This window comes from Musca autumnalis, unplaced genomic scaffold (genome assembly GCF_047663935.1).
Source record: "Musca autumnalis isolate F117 unplaced genomic scaffold, ASM4766393v1 scaffold_5, whole genome shotgun sequence".
Lineage (NCBI taxonomy): Eukaryota > Metazoa > Arthropoda > Insecta > Diptera > Muscidae > Musca > Musca autumnalis.
The window spans coordinates 186923710-186945063 of record NW_027412088.1 but is presented as its reverse complement, the minus strand read 5'-3'; the positions used below and the strand labels follow the sequence as shown (position 1 = coordinate 186945063).

The 21354-nt window shown below is 35.3% G+C and overlaps 2 protein-coding genes across 2 annotated transcripts; both read left to right on the top strand.

Moving 5' to 3' along the window:
- The first annotated feature begins 2310 nt into the window (after positions 1 to 2310).
- RpS16 (ribosomal protein S16) lies at positions 2311 to 4519 on the top strand. The gene is made up of 5 exons (XM_073988162.1): positions 2311 to 2424; positions 2494 to 2535; positions 2821 to 2952; positions 3142 to 3256; positions 4283 to 4519. Exons 1-5 carry the CDS (start codon positions 2413 to 2415, stop codon positions 4426 to 4428), a joined length of 447 nt encoding a protein of 148 aa, XP_073844263.1. The 5' UTR covers positions 2311 to 2412; the 3' UTR covers positions 4429 to 4519.
- Positions 4520 to 11698: 7179 nt separating this feature from the next.
- Positions 11699 to 16338, top strand: SMC2 (structural maintenance of chromosomes 2). Its single transcript, XM_073989228.1, has 6 exons — positions 11699 to 12279; positions 12340 to 12378; positions 12829 to 13558; positions 13623 to 14050; positions 14278 to 14547; positions 14611 to 16338. Exons 1-6 carry the CDS (start codon positions 11839 to 11841, stop codon positions 16234 to 16236), a joined length of 3534 nt encoding a protein of 1177 aa, XP_073845329.1. The 5' UTR covers positions 11699 to 11838; the 3' UTR covers positions 16237 to 16338.
- Positions 16339 to 21354: the final 5016 nt, after the last annotated feature.

The following is a 21354-nucleotide window of genomic DNA, read 5'->3' as shown; positions in this document are numbered from 1 at the left end:
GTGAGCGCGTCACACATACACATACTATTGCATTCAGAAAACATATGTTTTTTAGTGGTGTGTTGGTGGCGCGTCTCATGTGCGTTAGCAAAATCTAACGCGTGTGACATATCAGCGCGTAACGCATCGCAAAACTCAACGCGCCGTATGTGCCGAGGCCTTTATTCTTTTATTTTTATTATGTCAAAAATGAAGCAGGAAAGCAAGGCAATCAGGCAGAGCAGCTTATGTACGCAGGCCTTTATTGTTGTCAAACGAGGGCGCCATTTCAAAACGTTTCCGACGAGAAAAGTCGTTGGGATGAAGGAAAATCGACTTATGGGTCCTTAACACCATATGTTTTTTACATATGGGTTGTCACTTTTTATATACAAAAGGAAAATGCAAAGTGACAACACATATGTAAAATAACATATCGTGTAAAGTACCATTATCGTTTTTCTCCTCAATTGATAAATCCCTTATTTTTCTATTGTACGTATTGAATGAATTGAATTCGTGAGGATTTTTTTTTTCGAAAGAAATTTTATTTTGGTAATAAAAAGTGCAAAAAATTCCAACAGAAACATGAAATCAAGTGAATTGGAGATGGAAGAAGGAGAAATTGTGGACGAATTTGAGCTAATTTCCAGCGATGAAGAGGCTGGCATCAGGATGAGGATGAGGGAATTGGAGGAGAAAAATGCTGAAATCGAATTCATATCACAAATTTCAAGAAGCTATTGGTTTGTTTCAGAACTGCAAGAATATACTAACTTTTACTATTTTTCCGATAACATAAAGGAAAAAATGTTATCGTAGTAAAAAATAGTAGCTTGTTGCAGGTTCTGGAACAGAGCATATGCAACACTTGTAACACTTGCAACGATAAAATATAGAAAAAATGTAAAGGTAGGCCAGGTATGAAAATCACTGAAAAATACAACCCTGTAGCCATGGCTAAAAACGTCAAATAACATGGAGCAATAAAAAGGTAGATTTACCTGGATAGTTAGTCGGCTTTACAAAAACATATGAAATTTAGAACTTCACTGTTTATGTTAAAAGTGTCAAATGGAGTAAAATATAAAATTCATTTCAGCTATGCTCCAGAATATTATTGCTAGAAAGGAGTTTTAAAAATAGAAAAGGTGGACCCAAAAGTTTAGACAATGAAAACAAAAATGCTATTCTCTTATCTTCTACTTAAAAAGTTAGGCTGATCTAACACAGCAAAAAGTTTGCATCCGCGAATACAGTTGAATCACTACAAGTGTACGGTACATTTGCCGTTGGGGTACATCTCTTCCTATGAATTCACTTATGAATTTTACAAGAGAGCGCGTAGGATGCACTCCATTTTGCTTCCACAGCACCCAGCTAGGATGCACTCCATCGATCCAAATCACGGCTTAAGATGCAGTGCTTTGGATTGAATTTATATGCATTCTTCGGATTGCATTTTTAATCAGTCTAAAGGTGCAATTAAAATTCAAGTCCGTACGAAATGTCCCAAAATAAATAAAATGCATTATTATTTGTGTAAAACAAGAACACAAAGTACTTTATTATATAAACACAAATTAAAAAAAGTTATTAAATTCAATCACATTTGAGATTACTTCCTCCGTTATCGATTTAATGCAAGCGCATCTGATTTTCTTTCATCATCCTAAAGTTTTTTTATGTTGCCTTCCCATCACTAGTTCAGCTTTCGACGTGGACTCCAACTCTACTCCATTGAAAATTTCCGTCTCGTGAATTACCGCAAAAATGTTAGCAACTTAAGTTGTTATTTCTTTATTTTATAACAAATTCTTCGAAATGTATACACTCTTGTTTATCCTTTGAAGAAACGTGTAGGGATCAACCAACTGTTTTTTTTCTGTGGGGATCTCTACAGCAACTGCTTATAAAATGTATCGAACGGAGTGCATTTTTCATAACTCTGTTGGACTACATCGAAAGATGTTGTGAAATCATAACTCCAATTGCACAACTTCCAAAATTTGTTGCTGGGTATTATTTACCCAAAACACTTCTTTTACGTGCCATTGTAAAAGAGTTTTAATGAAAATTGTTCATAACAAATTCTTAGTGGGCGATATTTATCAATGTAATACGGAATCAAGTTGTCAGTCGAGTTTAGATGTAAACTTTTAATACATCCCACTCTTTTCTATAGTTTTACCATTTAATCAAAAGATTTCCATTATAGCATTTTTTCTACTTTTCCCTCTCACATTACATCTTACAGCGAACACACCTATTAAATGAAAAGACAACTCTATATATCTCACAAATACAACTCTCAACAGCTTAACGAAGCACAGTTGATATTTTTCGGTCGAACATACGAAATTTTTTCGTTAAATTACTGTTCAGTGGGTACGCGTGTGTTTCCGGTCTTTTTTACTTAGGTCGCCAAGCAAAATGCAACAGAAAGTGAGTTTCAGTGAATTTATAAAGAAATTTGTGGCAAAAATGAACTGATTTGTGGAAATTTCTTTACAGCGCAGGGAACCTATTCATGCTGTTCAAGTCTTTGGACGCAAAGTAAGTAAATTAATGTGGAAAAAATGCAGTGATTTTGACAACACAACACACGTGCTTAACTACGATGAGACGAGCGGGTGCGGTGGTTTGATAAGAAAAGAAAAATGTCTTCCCATTGAATGTCGACCGAATGATAATGTTGATGTATATACAATAATACGTATACAATGCTGTCCATCGTTAGCATGCGAGCTATGTAGTGTGTTTCCAGAGTCCTGCTTTACTTTTTTTCCTCAACATTGGGTTTGTGGCATTTACTAATTGTGATTTTCCCGTGTTTTGTAGAAAACTGCCACCGCTGTAGCCTACTGCAAGCGCGGTCGTGGTCTCCTCCGCGTCAATGGCCGTCCCTTGGAACAAATTGAACCCAAAGTTTTGCAATACAAATTGCAAGAACCTTTGTTGTTGCTTGGCAAGGTGAGAATTTCTTCATATTAAAAATAGTGATGGTGAAAGAATTTCTAGTGATGATAGTCTTATCCCGAAATTGATTTTCCCAATGAAAATAAACTATGCCTAACTGATTTTTGTGTTAAATACCAAAGTAGTGGTAAGTGGTAGTGAGTGTTTGCTAATATCTTTTTCTTTTTTTTTTGTGTTTTTTAGGAAAAGTTTGCCGGCGTAGATATCCGTGTCCGTGTCAACGGTGGTGGTCATGTTGCCCAAATCTATGCTATCCGTCAAGCCATCTCCAAGGCTTTGATTGCTTTCTATCAAAAATGTAAGTATCACGTTTATGTGTGTGTAGATAAATGTCAAAGCCTGTTGTTCCAGATTTTCATTGGAATTGAAATAAAACCATATTTCCTTTGAAAGATACCTATCAGGCAGATTAAGTTAATGGCTAAACATTTTACCAACCAAAAATGCTGTTTACTCCAAGCATATTTTGGGTGTTGCGTTAGCCACATTTATTAGTTAAATTAAAAAAGCCTTGTTCATACCAGATTTTTGTTGGATGTCATTTTTAAAACAGATCTCAGTGTCCAATGAAAGATAGAAACAAAGGTAGATTAAACCAAAAGGTTAAACATTTACCAACCAAATGTTTTTGAGTTTTTATAAACAATTTGGGTGATGTTGTAAGCACAAATGTTTTATGTGATATGATTTTGTTAGTCTTTTTAGAGCCTTGTTCATACCAGATTTTTGTTGGATGTCCTTTTTAAAACAAATCTCAGTGTCCAATGAAAGATAGAAACAAAGGCAGATTAAACCAAAAGGTTAAACATTTACCAACCAAATGTTTTTAAGTTTTTATAAACAATTTGGGTGATGTTGTAAGCACAAATGTTTTATGTGATATGATTTTGTTAGTCTTTTTAGAGCCTTGTTCATACCAGATTTTTGTTGGATGTAATTTTAATTATAGATACTTAGTGTCCAATGAAAGATAGAAACAAAGGTAGATTAAACTAAAAGGTTAAACATTTACCAACCAAATGTTGTAATTTAAATAAACAATTTGGGTGATGTTGTAAGCACAATGTTTTGATTAGAAACCTTAGTATCCTTATAAGCCCTTGCCAGATGTTTGTTTGGAAACTTATATTCCTTTTAAACGAGTTCAAAACCTGGGCAAGATCAAAAGTGCTGGGTATTTTTGTTTGAAACTAACACGTTTTGTGTTGGCTTCTCTGAAATGCACCAAGGACAATTGGAATATTTGTATTATTTATTTAATTCTGTGCTGTAAAGTTATGTTGAGATCCTTTATTTATGAAATTTTTCTCTTCTACTATTTCAGATGTCGATGAAGCTTCCAAGAAGGAAATTAAAGACATTTTGATCCAATACGACAGAACCTTGTTGGTTGGTGATCCACGTCGCTGCGAACCCAAGAAATTCGGTGGTCCAGGTGCCCGTGCTCGCTACCAAAAATCTTACCGTTAAGATCATGGCCTATTATATTGTCGTCGTGTATGTTTTTGCTTATTGCAAAATATAATAAAAGAAATTTTTGTTTAAGAAACTTACACTAGAATTTATGCACATTTTTTAATGCAAAGGGAAAAGGAGTAATGGAGAGAAAACGGACAGACAGAGGTTGGATTTTATGATGGATGGTAAATTCAAATGTGGACGATCACAGATGACTCGGTTTTTAATTGTGAAGTTCCAAATTTCTGAGATTTGGTATGTTCGAAGCCCAATTAAGATTTAAGGATCCGCTACCAGCAGATCAACAGCCACTCATCTTTGGAGTAATTTATGTATGTGATGAAAACCGAATCGACTCGATTTGCAGAATCGAAATGGTATATAATCGGAGTGCAATCCATTTTCAATTTTATTAAAATATTCACCAAAATTAGAGATATACGATTTCGATTTATGACTAAACGAGTCGAATCGTTTTCCATCACATACCTGTAGTGCGATTCTCTAACTCATTTTTTGAGTTACCGACAAAAATCTGTAAAATTAAAACGCAAAATTATGAATGAAAAGTTCAAAAGTTTTTAAGTTTTATTCGTCGCTAACTTACCGAAAAACATCGTTAAATACCGAAATCATAAGCATTTTAATTTTACCGACATTTGTCGATAACTCCAAAAATGAGTTAGAGAATCGCACATAGAGGGGAAGAGAATTAGTGAGAATAACTCATAGAAAACTAGGGGCTAGGTTACTGTGTTTGTCAAATAAATTAAATTAAAAGTAGATGACAAAGGCAAAGTCTTTAAAGAGGAGCTTTTAACATCCAGCGGAGAGGAGTGAATTTGAAAGATTAGATAAAAATGTATTATTTCCCACCTTTCTTTGTGCCCTCCTCGATGGTCTATTTCGAAATCAAGGGACGGGCTAGGCATCCTTTATTTAGCTTAAGAGGAAGGTTTCAGTGCCACAAGCGTTTCGGCCAGCGGTTGCCAACCCAGCATCAAACCTATGTTTCCAAGTAGATGCTTAGAATTTCCGAAAAAGTGAATACTTCTGTCTCGGGAAGATTGACCCAGCGAGGTGTCTCTAAACGAAACTTGTTCCGGAGTTGACAAGAAATCTTAGGATTGACTATGGATGACAACTCCACTGAAGTGAGGAGGCGAAGTCATAAAATATAAATTAGTAAAAAGACTGTAAAAAATTATAATTTTTCATAGATTCGTTCAATATCATTGCTTTGAACGATCAACAACTAAAACGATTATAAATATTGATCTGTTCCAGAACCTGCCAGAGCATATTTTTGAAATTTTGACAATTTTTTCCTTTATAAATTTGTGAAAAATAGATTATGTAAAAATTCATTCAAGAAGTGGAAATTGATCTTGTAGTCTTGGATTCGACAATTATCACAAAATGTCGAATTAACGGATATCTTTAATAATTTTCATAACATAATGCCTATTTTTTTTTAATTTTTAGCGCAAATGATAATTGTGGGAATTTATAATTATTTATCAATCTCATTTGTTGCTACTTGACAACAAATCCTTTTCTACCTCAAAAAAAGGCGAAGTCATTTATTTCATATACTTAATTTATTAATTTATATTATTAATTTATTTTATATTTATTTCCCCAAAAGGGCAAACAAGCAAACTTTGTAATGTGGCAACACTGAGTGTGTTGTCATTTTAAGGTGAATAATTCAATGCCGACAAAATTTCTCCATCGACTCTGTACTCGTTGAAGGACGCTTCCAAGTCATATTTATATAAGGTAGAAGTGACAATCAGCAAATGAATTGACAGTTGAAAATCTAGATTTCTGGATTTCGTAAATGTAAACCAAGCATTAACTACCTTAATTGATAATAATTAAATTCGCCTCAAAAACATTCCGCCACAGTGAAAACAACTTTTTCGCCTCTGTTTATGAATTTTGACATTTCAAATCTGTGTTTTTGTTTGAATTCGCTTGAGAGAGGACCTATATAATTGGGCCATGTACCTTGGTAATTGTGTCATGCTTTATTTTTTCATTGTTTTTATTTGCGAGCATCATTCCACAGGCATTTATTTATTTCGTTCAACCATGGCACAATCATACAGGTACTCGCATCAGCCCAGCTGATGTACTGCAAGCTGTCAAATATGTTGTTGTAATTGAAAACACCAAAATAGAAAACAAAATTTAAACGAAAAGTTGTGAATTTTTATCGATATTTGTAGTAATGCATATTTGTAGTAATTTTGTTGAAAAAATGATGTGAATGGCTTTATTTTTGGAAAACATTTTTGATATTTCACAGTACTGGACTGTAGTGGAATTCTGTAACTCATTTTTCGAGATACCGACAAAAATCGGTAAAATTTATCGACAGTTTTATTTTGGTTGTTAATATACCGTAAAATGTTGTTAATTCCCGAAATTATAAACATTTTAATTTTACCGGTATCGGTAACTCGAAAAATGAGTTAAAAAATTCCACTACTGGGGCTCAATTCTGTTTTTATGAAAATGTGAAATGAAAACTTTTATAAAGGAAAAAATGTCAAATGAAAAAAAAAATTATAAAGAAAATATTTTTCATTTCAAATTTTCATAGAACAAGAATCCATCCCCTGGTTTTTGTTGTAGTTGTTGGCTGATACATCTACCTGGTAATTGTGCCATGCGTTCAACCAAAGACATAAAGTAATATGCCATTTAGATATGACACCATTAGCCGGATTTAGCGCATTATCAGGATTTATGCGCTAAATCCAGCCAAAATCTACCAGATTTCCCATACAAAAATAAATCCTCCTATTGAGTGGATTTGTTTTAAATCTGGCATAAATCCTCGTATACAACTCTGTTTTTAGCAACATGTTGCTAGAAAATACAAAAAGTTGCAAGCTGGCACAAGAAACAAGGTAGATGCATCGGTTAATTGCTACACTAAAAATAATTTAAAATGTAAAAATTTGTAAACAACGCGGAAAAATTAAATTTGTTTTGATGTACAAAGTTGATTTTAATCAACCAAGACTAATATTTATGATGTCTAAACGATAAAATAATTCGTTTATTAATTTTAGATGGGCAAACTGAGTTAAAATAATAATTTATTTGCTCTTTAGTTAGCATTAGTAGCATAATGTGCTAACATTTTCAGTATTAAACAATAAATTTGTAATTTGAAGTATGTTTTTTGGGACGAATTCAATTTACAAAAAATTCTTTTAACGTTTCAAATTCGATCAGATTGGCTGATGCATCTACCTTGGTAATTGTGCTATGAACAAAAATCAGCTGACTGCCATTTAAATCCTCCCAAAAGTATATCTAAATGCAATGAGATTTGTACTGGATTTATTAAATCCAGTCGAGGATTTATGGCTAGTCTAAATGAGCTATAATAAAGACCTGACAAAATGCATGCAACAAAAAAAATGTTTACGATACTTTGTATAGAAACATTACCCTTAACAAGTTGCAGTTAATTCAAAATCGCAACCAAGGAGGAACATTTCATGTAATGGTATCAGAAACGAAATTTATATATTCAAGGATCTATTCGAGAATAATTCCATGCCAATTGGATCGGTAAATTCGGTTAAATACGTAAAAATGTATAAAAGAAAAAAATGTTATATCACCATATCGTAACATAACATTATGTTAAATTCAAAAGCCATTCACTGAAGAATGATAGCAAAAGAAATGTCTTATCTTGTTGTATTTATGTCTTTGCATCTGTTTCGTAAATGCAGAAATTATCGTCTGTCAGGGTTAAAAAATTTAATTAATTCAGATTAAGGAATTTTTAATGCAAATTAACTCTGCCGTCTGTCTAGGGTATAATCTAACTCAGACATGACGCATGTGGCAATAGAAAATCGTTTCCCGTTTTAAGGTATATGAACATAAGCGTCTGGCCTTCTTGCTTAAGGGGTGTTTACACTAGCTATCAATGTCATATGACCCGAAATAAAAACATTCCATATTCCAGATCATTCTTCTTTTGACATGCCTTCTGTTTTCTTTTCTGATCGTGGTTACCCAGCTTTTAAGTAACTTTAAAGTATCGTTCATAGCGCACTTCAGATGCGGTTCATATTAAAAATGTGAAAATATGTACTTGCATTCATAACCTTTCTCACAAAATTTATCTTTAATTTCGCAGAATCAAAAAATCAATAACATGTTAAAACAACATTCACACAGATATGTTACATATCATTTTCTATTTACTCTTTAAGCCACCGCCATTCGCAGAAGTCATGCAAATAATACCGATGTTAAACAAACAACGAGGAAACATTGGAGGAAATGAAAGATTTACAAATATATTATTCCGTGTTGCTTTCATATAAAATTGCCTTCTGTTCATATTAAAGCGCAAAGTTTATACATTAATTCAATATATTCAAGCGAACTTGGCTTCATTTAATTTCTATCAGTCCATATTTACATTCGGCAATTTTCCTTGCGGCAATTGTCAGTTTGAAGGTGAGAGAGGTGAGCCATATGGTAACCCTTTACCTCTCAACACCCTCTCTCACCAACAAACTGACAATTGCCGCAAGGAAAATTGCCTAATGTAAATATGGACTTAGTTTGGATTGTTGCATGGTAGAATAATAAAAGGTAACCTCATTTAAAAAAATCGTAGATACATCTCTGGATTTACTGACATGCTCAATTACAGACTAATTGAACGTATCCACCCCTGCACGTCAGGGAAAAGAAAAACAATAGCTCTGTTCCTTTACGTTCAAGAATCTTCAAGTTTTACAACTTTTTACTCGATAAGCGTTCCTTTACTTCCGACACAATACAATTCATATGGGAGCAGTTTACAACTTTTACCACTTTTGCCGGTTTTACCATTTTCAAAAGTAAAGGAACAGGCCAAATACTGGATAATATTCTGTGTGAATAATTTTAAAATTCTTTGAATAAAAATGACGAGTCTGGTGCCGACGTTAAATTTCAAGGTATATTATGAAGTGGCCGAAGACCAAATGAATGTCCAAGTGATTTGTGAAACGTCGAATCCTTTCTTCAACATATGGACTAATTTTAATGAATGTTAAACACAATTTTCACTTTGTTTCTTTATTTGTTGTTTTTATTTACCATAGTATAAATGAATGGCTGACTTCCGCCACGTTATAAAACTACGTTTTTTCTTCGCATTAATTCTGTATCACTGCGATATGGAATAGGATGCTTACAGAATTTTTTAGACATTTACAAATCAACTGACATTTCGGAAGGGAGCCTATTGTTAGCCTAAAAAGTTGGTAATATGCCAAATCACTTGCACTCATGTTTGGCATTGAACTTTTGCTGGGTAACGGTCAACTCCCTTAGGTAGCTCCCCCACAAAATTTCAAAATGTTAAGGACATGTCTCGGATTGTTCGTGGGTTCTCCACGAGCTCCTATAATGGTACATTATTTTCGGGGCAAGTCCACATTCCCTGTAATAATAGAAGAAACGCTTTTAAAAAAACTTTTCCGGCACTAACTAAAATGACTAATGGGCACGACAACTTACGAGGATAGTTTACAACAATGTAAATTTTTTAGTGGCTAGTCCAGGCTTCGTGACATAATGGTCCAAAATTTCTGGTAGGCATGATAGCTATCGGAAGGGTTGACTGACATTGGTCAACCTTTGCATATATTAATATTTCTCACAAACTTAAATTGTTCTAAAAACTATAACGAACAACTGCTACCATCTGCAACATTTTGTATTACGAGCTCCTTTAAAATTAAAAATCATTTCCCTCCAGCGTCGTTTATTATTCTTTGATTTTATTTATATTAAAAACATTGAATTTTAGATTTGAAACGTAACTGTCAAATATGTATGTGTATGCAATGATAAGCACACACATACATAGAAAATTATTGTCAAATCCGTTTTGACAATAAAATGATGTCAAAGTTTAAATTTAGAAAAAATTGTAAACATATGATTGCATAAGGTTACCTTTTTTAATTGTACCATGGGATTGTTGTTGTCTGTTTATAAAACTCCATCTCTACATGTGGTATTTAAGCAAATTACACGATTTGTTTAAAGTTTTTTTCTTTCTTTATTTTGTGAATGCCTTTTGAAAATCATAAACGCCATTCATACAAATAATAATTTAATTATTTAATTTTCGTCTTATTTTTAAATATTAAGATGAGACAGATAGATGGATGAATGAATGCTATGGGCGAGACAGTATTCGGAAATTTTATTGATACTCATTTGCCGTAATACAATTCGTATCAAATTAAAACATGGCATAATTGATGTAAACAATTACAGCCGCATTTACACCAAGGGTTTTATAAAAGCGTCATTAAATTATCAATTCGATGGAACATCTGTCAATTAAAATATATACTTGTCCAAAATACATACCATGACACAATAATACAGGTACAGCGGCAAAAACAGCTGATCTTCATACCAGTCATGGTGAAATAATAAGGTGTAACGCCAAAAACAGCTGATCTTCATACCAGTTGGTTCAACAAACCATACCGCCCATGGCACAATTACCCAGGTAGTGGCATCGTAAAATTTCGAATATGTTATGTCAAAACTTTCTTTATGTTGTTGGGGAAATTACAACAAAAATACTTTTTTTATAAAGGGATTTGACTTTTTAAATTCGATCAGCTGGTGTGATACCACTACCCAGGTCATGAGGTCATGATACCGACCAATTTTTATTATGGAAGCACAGACTTTAAATACAGTTGAACCTCGATTATCCGTGAATCGATTATCCGGGAACCTCCATTATCCGTGATAGAAAATAAATGTTGGACTTTTTCCATTTCTTCTATTTTTCGTTATAAACTTCAATACCCGGGAGTATAAACACACTTTCAAATTAATCTGATTAAGCAAACAAAAGGTAAACAAACGAAAACTGGGAATTCTCCCATATTACACAATTCGTGTATTTATGGTATTGCAAAAACCATGGGACAAAGTCAATTCAGATGAATATGATGATGATATTTATTTATCCTTCTAAAATTTGGTGGATTACCGTAACAAATTTAATAAAAATTGCAGATTTTCATATTATAGTACAGTATTATGTCATTTTTAATTAAAAATATGTTCAAAAACTGCATAAAAGCATTGCCTCCATTATCCGGGAAAATCGATTATCCGTAATGCCTCCGGTCCCGACCATCACGGATAATCGAGGTCCGACTGTATGTATGTATGTGCTATCATTTCAAGGTGAATAACGTGCTGCGGAAAAAACATCACACCGACTCTGTACTCTTTAATGGACGCTAAATTTTTTCACTGTTTTTTTTTACTTTCGCGCGTCATTCCACAGACATTTTTTGAGAAAAATATTTGAAAATTCCAACGGAAAAGATAAGAAACTAGCTGTTCGCGATGTATATCAAATCGGTGGTCATAGATGGCTTCAAATCGTATGGTCGTCGTACAGAAATTCATGGGTTTGATCCTGAATTCACAGCTATTACGGGTCTGAATGGAACTGGCAAAAGTAATATTCTCGATTCAATATGTTTTGTGTTGGGTATTATGAATTTGGGCCAAGTGAGAGCTGCATCTTTGCAGGATTTGGTGTACAAAAGTGGCCAGGCAGGCATAACAAAAGCAACGGTCACATTGATTTTTGATAATACCAATCCCAGCCAGTGTCCTTTAGGCTATGAGAAATGCCGGGAGATATCTGTAACACGACAAATTGTTGTTGGCGGTAAAAATAAATATTTAATTAATGGCAAATTGGTGCAGAATAAAAAGGTATCGGATTTCTTTTGCTCGGTGCAACTGAATGTCAACAATCCGAATTTTTTGATTATGCAGGTAATGCACAAAATTATGTGTTTTAATTTTGCATTTTATTAATATTTATGTTATTTGCAGGGACGCATTACCAAAGTTTTAAATATGAAACCGCATGAGGTAAGTGATGGACTCTATGACAAAATGTCAACACATTAAAGCCAATTCTACTCCTATGAAAAAAGAAATACAGAAAAGGCGTTCACTTGGCATAAGATGAGTTTATGCGCTAAGCTCGGATCGAGATGTCACAAGTACTTATCTTCACCCTGATCTCATTTGTTGCGGAGGTCCATACTTCCCAAGATATGGCCCTTTGAAGTTGCGAAAATTCTCTTGGTAAAGACCGGCTGCTTAAACAAATTTACAATACCTGTCCGTAGGAGAAAGTCTTAAATCCCCAGCCGAAGGCCTGCTATTCATAGAAAACTTGCTATTGGGCCTTTTGCCTTACCTTAGCGCATAAACTCAACCTTTTCCGCATTTTGTTTCGTTTTTGTTACGCTTTGTAATTTTTGGCTATAATTGGTTAAAAGAAACTTAAGGACAATTGTATAAATATCTTTGCAGATTTTGTCCATGATTGAGGAGGCAGCTGGCACTAGTATGTACGAAACAAAACGCGAGGCGACCACCAAGCTAATCGAAAAGAAAGATGCCAAGGTTCGGGAAACCAACACCCTGCTGCAAGAAGAAGTAGAACCGAAATTGGATAAACTGCGACGTGAACGAGCCGCCTATATGGACTTTCAAAAAATCTGTCGTGACATTGAGTATTTAACTCGAATCCACATTTCATATCGTTGGCTTAAATACAATGAAAATCTTAAATCAATTGAGGCTAATATTGAAAAGCTAAATGGACGTATTGAGGCTGCCAAACAGAATATAATTGACAATGATGCCGAGCGTGAAAAACTTACAGAGGCCGCCAAGGAATTGCAGCAAAAGATTGATACCGAAAGTGGTGGTGAATTGAAACAAATTGAGGCTGAACTTGAAGTCCAGTTACAACATGAAGGCAAATCATCGGGTAATCTAAAGGCTGGCCAAGGGGCAGTTGATCAGGAGGAGAAAAAACTTAAGGCCTTGCTAAAAAGTATTGCGGATGATGAGAAAAGTCTTAAAGCCAAGGAGGCAGAAATGGCCAAGGTTAAAGATCTATTTCAGGGCCTTAAGGAAGCCGATGAACGTGATGCCTTGGCCTATGAAGAGGCACAAAAGAAATTCGAGGCTGTATCACAGGGTTTGACGACAAATGAAGATGGCCAGGCCTCATCACTGCAGGATCAGCTGATGCGTAAGTAGCTGTTAACACGGACAAAGTTCTTATAATATTAAATTTTTCATTTTTTATTTTTCAGAGGCCAAAAAGGCAATGAGTGAAGCCCAAACAACCATAAAAACATCGGATATGGAATTGCGTCATTGCCGAAATGTCTTAAAGCAAAAGGAAAGTGAAACACAATCCAATGATGCAGCTTATAATAAAGACAAGAATCTCTTGGATAATCTTACCGTGGAGATCCAAGGCATTGAACAAAAACTGCAGTCGATTGATTATGAAGATGGTGTATTTGAACGTCTGCAGGAACGTAAGAACATTTTGCACAATGAAATTCGGCAGCTGCAACAACAATTAGATCGCCGTAATGCTTATCGCTATGAACTACAGTATAGGGATCCTGAGCCCGGGTTTGATCGCAGCAAGGTTCGCGGCATGGTGGGCAAACTATTCGATGTTATTGATGAAAGTAATTGTTTGGCATTGATGATGACCGCTTCGGGAAGTGTAAGTATAATTATTGGACTTGAGGTTATGGAAAGTTGAGACAAGTTGCTAGCTTATGACATATGTTAAGTAAGTAACTGGCTAATTCTGCCTTGTCCACTTGCAGAAAACTGTTCCAAAAATACCATAGCAATCCCGGTGGTGCCCCTGAACACTAGCTAAAGTTTTAGTTGGTGCCACTAAACTAGATCCTTTAATTTTTTGTTTCCTTAATTCCCCTCTTTCAGTTATACAGTTATGTTACCGACGATGATATTACCAGTAAGAAAATCCTACAAAAGGGTCAATTGCAGCAGCGCGTCACCATAATACCCATTAACAAAATCTCCTCACATCCCATTAGTCGTCAAGTTGTTGAGGCAGCTCAACGTATCGGTGGAAGGGAAAATGTTGATTCGGCATTGAATTTGATACGTTATGATCCCTACTATGATCCCGTGATGAAATTTGTATTCGGCCATACACTTATTTGTCGCGATTTGAATGTGGCCAAACAGGTAAGTCAATTAAATTAAAACTTTTCTTTTAATATCTTTAAAATACCTTCTCCCTCCCTCCAGGTAACCTATCATCGTGAAGTTCGCTGTCGCTCAGTAACTTTGGAAGGTGATGTGGTGGATCCTGAAGGTACCTTGTCTGGTGGTTCCAAGCCCAAGGGTGGCAATATACTACAAGAACTTGCGGAAATTAAACGTATGGAAAGGGAAATCAAGGAACGTAAACAAGAAATGCAACAAATCGATAGGGAACTGACGAATGTGGAGAACAAAGCCAGGATGTATAATAAACTTAAGGAGACGCTGGAGCTAAGGCAACATGAAATAAATGCCTGTAAACAACGTTTAGGACAAACAACGTTCCAACAACATCAAGAAGAAATTTTGTCGCTCAAAGAGAGAATAAAATCTCTAGAAGAAGATCTAATAAAAGCCAGGGAGACACAAAAAACTTCACAAGCAAAGGCCAAAGATATTGAGGCTAAGTTGGCTGATGCCAAAGGTTTCCGTGAAAGAGAACTAAAAGCAGCCACTGAGGCAATGAAACAGGCCAAAATCAAGGCTGAAAAGTCAAGTGCCAATTGGAAGAAACATGAACAGGGCTATGAAACACTGCAAATGGAAATTGAGGCCTTGCAAAAGGATATAACCACTGCCAAGGAACAACGCACCGCCATAGAGGCTAATATTGTTGGTCTCAAAGAAGGTTTAGAAGAAATGCGTTCCAAATCCAAGGAAGCGGCTGAGGCTGTGGCCGCCCTCAGGCGACGCATAAAAGATCAAAAAGAGAAAATCAGTTCCCAAAATAAGGAACTTAAAAACATGTACGTCAAAAGGGATAAATTGGAAAAACATAATCAGGAACTAACACTCGACATAAAGAAACGTGAGAATGAGGTCAACAAAGTACGCTCGGATAGCAAGGAATCAACAAAGAAACTAGAAAATCTAGAAAGTAAATATCCCTGGATAAATGAAGACAAAGAATTCTTTGGTACCAAAAACACCCGTTATGACTATTCCAAAGAAAATCCCGTCGAGGCTGGAGAAAAACTTACATCCATGATTGAACAAAAAGAGAAAATGGAACGTCACATTAATCTCAAAGCCATGGTTCTGCTCGAACGTGAAGAGGAACAATATCAGGAGACAATGAGACGTAAAAAAATCGTCGAAGAAGATAAAGAGAAGATCAAACATATCATCTGTAAAATGGATGAAAAGAAACGGGAGAAAGTGGAAAAAGCATGGCGTGTTGTTGATGAAAATTTCAGTAGCATATTTAGTACGTTGCTACAGGGAGCCCAGGCACGCCTCAATCCTGTTAAACAAAATGGTCACTTGTCGGGTTTAGAAATTAAAGTTGGTTTCAATGGTGTTTGGAAAGAATCTCTGGGCGAGTTATCCGGTGGTCAACGATCTTTGGTGGCTTTATCATTGGTTTTGGCTATGTTGAAATTTTCTCCTGCTCCTTTGTATATTCTCGATGAAGTAGATGCCGCCTTGGATATGTCCCACACTCAAAACATTGGCAACATGCTGAAGCAACATTTCACCGCATCACAATTTATTATTGTTTCCCTTAAGGATGGTATGTTCAATAATGCCAACGTTTTGTTCCGTACCAAATTTGAGGAGGGTGTTTCGGCGGTTACACGTACTGTGAATCCGAAATTGGGACGTAAATAAAGAAATAGCTGGTGACGGTCCATCATCATAGTATTATTTGTTAGCATTTAATTTTGATATTTGTATACTATTTATAAATCTCGTTACTTTTGTGGTTTCTAAGTTATGGAGTTTTGTTTATTTCTTAATTGGTGGGATGGTAACATGAAATGTAAATGTAATTTGAAGAAACTAATTTCAACTATTTTATTGCTAATACAGTCATCACTGAGACATAAGACTGGTTATTGGTATATTGGTAAATGCAGAAGTCTAGCCTTGACTCAAAAAATTCGCTTATAAAGACTCCTCTCCTTCGTCTATAAACACTCAGATCGACTATAAAGACTTTTCGTCTATAAAGACTCGTTTTTGATCGTCTTAGACTCCCCTTCGATCGTCTCTTAATGCTCTCTTTCGATCCTATGTAAAAACTCCCTTTTGATCGTCCACTGCTTTTCTTTCATCTATAAATACTCCTTTTCGATCGCCTCTAAAGGCTCGCTTCGATCGTATGTAAATACTCCCTTTCGATCGTTATTGTAGTTCACTTTTGTCAGCCATCGGGCAACCACAAAATATTTTGTGGTTGCTGGACAGTTATCGATAATTCCGAAAAATCGACAGTCAAAACTGATCGTGAAATTCGCTTTCGATCACCTATAAAGGCTCCTTTCGATCGCTTCTTAAGGCTCCCTTTCGATCGCTTCTTAAGGCTCCCTTTCGATCGTCTATGAAGACTCGTTTCGATCATCTATTATATTTGTTCTCGTGCTTATGAAATGTTGCTGAAGCACATTTTTCAGCAACTTTTCCTTTCTACGACTGTCAAAATTGGAAACATTTGTAACAATTGGTCTGTTCCAGAAATGCAAGAATCAAAGACAATTAGAGATATACGATTTCGATTTATGGCAAAACGAGTCGAATCGTTTTCCATCACATTCCCGATAGAACATGTCTTTGCAAGAATCTACTAATTTTTTCGATAGCTTCTTGCAGGTTCTGGAACAGACCAAATTATTACAAATTATAGAGTACACGGACAGGCATATTAATGGGTCGATTCCGTATTGCGATACGAGTCGTGTCGCGTTGCCAGTCGTCTCTGCGACAAAATTTAAAATTTGTATTACGTAAAGCGATAGAAAATAATAGTCGACAACAAGTTATCGGCGATTTAGGGGAGGAGTTTTTGTTTTGATTTGAATAAATGAGATCAAAATATCAGAACAAATTATAAACAAAAGGAATATTTTCCTAAAATTATAAGCTCAGTGGAACCATTTTTTGATGATAGAGGAGATATACTTAACGTAGCATCTATAAGAAGACATTTAATGCCAGTAATTTCTAGCCCTAGGTAACCGGGTAGGTAGTTACCTATCGGGTGTTTTTTTAGTGGTATGGAACTTCGAATTGAAATAAAACACAAGAAAATCGTTTTAATGTCCATCATTTTGGCTTTATTGGAAGGATAATTTTATGCCATTAATGTTTAAATATGATTTCGGGCATATGGCCGCCGCGGCTGGCTCGAATAAAGCCAATTCCAGAGGTCCAATTTTCAACCACTTTTTCGAGCATATGGGGCCGTATGTCGGCAATAACGCCACGAATGTTGGTTTCCAATTCTCCTAACGTTTCTGGTTTGTTGGCGTAGACGAGCGACTTCACATATCCCCAAAGAAAATAATCCAATGGTGTCAAATCACACGACCTTGGTGGCCAATTGACAGGTCCATTCCGCGAAATTATGCGCTCATCGAATGTTTCCTTCAATAAATCGATTGTGACGTGCGCTGTGTGGCATGTAGCGTCGTCTTGTTGGAACCACAACTCATCCACATTCATGCCATCCAATTCGGGAACAAAATAGTCGGTTATCATGGCTCTATACCGGTCTCCATTAACGGTAACTGCCTCTCCAGCATTATTTCGGAAGAAGTATGGCCCAATGACTCCACCAGCCCATAGAGCACACCAAACAGTCAGTTTTTGTGGATGTAATGGTGTCTCAAGGGTCTTATGTGGATTCTCTTCACTCCAAATGCGGCAATTTTGCTTGTTGACGTAGCCATTCAACCAAAAATGAGTCTCATCACTGAACAAAATTTTGCGATGAAAATCAGCATCGAGATCAATCTCATTTTCGGCCATACACCAAAATCACGACGCATTGCATGGTCTCGCGGCTTTAATTCTTGCACAAGCTGGATCTTGTAAGGTCGCAAGCCAAGATCTTTGCGCAAAATCTTCCATAAAGTTGATGGACAAAGCTCCAATTGCCGTGCACGGTGGCGAATCGATTCATTCGGATCCTCTTCAACACTTTGCTCTACAGCGGCAATTGTTTCTTCGGTGCGCACTGTTCGACGTCTCTGCGGATGCGTATTAACATATAGAGTAAACGTAGTGCGAAAACGATCCATGGTTAACCGAATTAATTGCTCCGATGGACGATTATGTCGACCATAAAATGGACGGAGCTTGCGGTAACTTCGCGAACTGAACCATTATTTTCGAAATAAATTTGCACGATTTGCAAGCGTTGTTCTTTTGTCAACCTGTTCATGAAGAAATGGCAAACCAAACTGAACATAAATGACATTAGAGTTGCCAGATTTGACCACAAAATGCCAGTTTTATCTCTATTCGAAAAACAAAAAAATACCCAGTATTAGTTATCTTTTGGCCTGTTCCCGTACATTATAAAGTGGTAAAAGTCGTAAACGATTTTCATATAAATTTTGTGTACGGGAACGCAAAATGTGTAAAAGTGGTAAAAATTGTAAAACTTTTTAGTTCTGGAACAGATCTTTTATCTACGCGTTTGGTAATTTCTGCGTGCCATTTACCAATGCGTGTAAATTTTGAAAACATGTGGTAACATTGATGATTTTCATTCATGATTTCGTAAAAACATTGCCACAAACACTCCGGTTCATCTGAATAGAACCAACCAATATTTGTCTACAAATACCGTTATATCAGACAAAAGGAGAGGATATGTAAATTATAATTTTGTGGACATGTAGAGTATATAGTAGCCGATATTTTCAATACCTAACATGTTTCACATATGCGTCATAACGATACTTTTTACTCGCTTTATGAAAAAAATTTCAAAATATTAGCATTTTTTAATGGTTCACCAGGATAGAACCACCCCAAGAATTTACACAAATCCTTTGTTAGATGTGGTAAACTTTAACAAAAAACTATTTATAATTATAAATAAATGCCGTGAGTGTTAATTGCTATCAAATATTGTGCAAACATTTGTATTAGGGTCTTGAAATTTGATGAAAATCGATGCTTAGAGCTCCAAAAAATATTTTTATGAAGAAATCGGTAGAAACAATTTATAAAGACAAAATTTTATACTGAATTATGTTCAAAATTTTCTATACTACAATAAAATTACAAAAAAGTCACATTTGATAGGTTTATGAGTCCAAAACAGAGGAAATATGTTAAAGATAACTCAAATTTCTATTTCATGAAAATAGGTGTTCTTAAATCGAATTACCCACTACAGCAATTTTATTATTTTACTCTACTATGGACGTCGATCTAGAGACGCATAATTTCATATCAAAATTTCAGTGAAATTACTGTAGTGTGGCCCGGGACTAATTGTACGTTTATATATAACCGGATTTAACAAACCCACTGGGTTTCAAATGTCAATTTCATTGCTTATATATCAAATAAATCCTCATAAAGAAGGTTAACCCTGCAAAAAGCTATAATAGCTCTGTTCCTTTACGTGCAAGAATCTTCAAGTTTTACTACTTTTTACTCGAAAAGCGTTCCTTTATTTCAGACACCATACAATTCATATGAGAGCAGTTTACAACTTTTCCTACTTTTGCCGGTTTTACCACTTTCAAAAGTAAAGGAACAGGCCGAATATAAACATGGCCTAAGCAAGAATGCCATGCTTCTTATGTGTCGAGGCCTTTAATAGTGCCTCTGTTTTCGGTTTCATTGGAATTAATTCTTCGGAACGTTTTTAAATTTGAACGTTTTGAACTCGACATGTTACCATACCACCATAATTATATTTGCTCGGTATTCCCCTTTCGACGCGCTAAAGAATCGTGGTACTATTCTTGAATTTTGCTTGAAACGGAAAGTAAGTATTAAATAATATATTAATAAAAAAATAAATAATAAAATATATATATATTCATTTTACAGAAAAATTATGGGAAACTTGTGGAACAAAATTGCCAGTGCCGTTAAGAAACTCCTTCTTAATATGCTGGAGAAGCTATTAAGTGCTACTTTGGAGGCCGTAAAGGGCTGCGTACATAAGCTGTCTTGCCTGCTTACCTTGCTTACTTCTGATAAAAGAATAAAAAAGAAAAGGGCAACCCAGTTCGAAATTTCCTCGGCCTTCTTTATTCTTTTATTTTTATTATGTCAAAAATGAAGCAGGAAAGCAAGGCAATCAGGCAGAGCAGCTTATGTACGCAGGCCTTAAAGAAGTGGCTGCTGAATTTAATAGCAGCGTTTCTTCTAAAAGTCGTGACCAAAATTTTGCGGGCGATTATAAAAAAAGTTTTGCGCATTTATTGCGCAAATACTTTTAAAATTGTTTATTAACAGATGTCTTTAAGCATAAAATAAATAAATAAAATAAATCGAATTTCTAATTGGAAACGATGCGTTTTTTTTTGTTAGCATGTTAACATTTTTCCTTTATGCTATCAATGCCAAATACGGTGCCCGGACATAACTCCCAAAATGATTTTGGGCGTTATGTCCGCTGCACTTTGCGGACATAACTCCCAAAATTCGTTGGGAGTTATGTCCGTGAAGCAAAGCGGACATAACACCCAAAAAAAATAGCGGACATAACTCCCAACGAGTTTTTCTTAATTTATAAGTTATTTCTTTGCTTAATTTTGAAATTTATAGTTATATTTTTTTTTTTAAATTTTGGAGTAGAAGTTAGAACGTAAGCGGAATTATACATTTGAGAAGGCCAAAGTGCAAACCAATACCGAAGTATCCACAAAATCCTCCTGATTTCATAAAATTAGTTAAAAACGAAATTATACCCGAAATTATTATAAGTAGCAGTTAGGAGAAGTTTTAAATTGTACAAATATTTGTTAAGAAAATCGA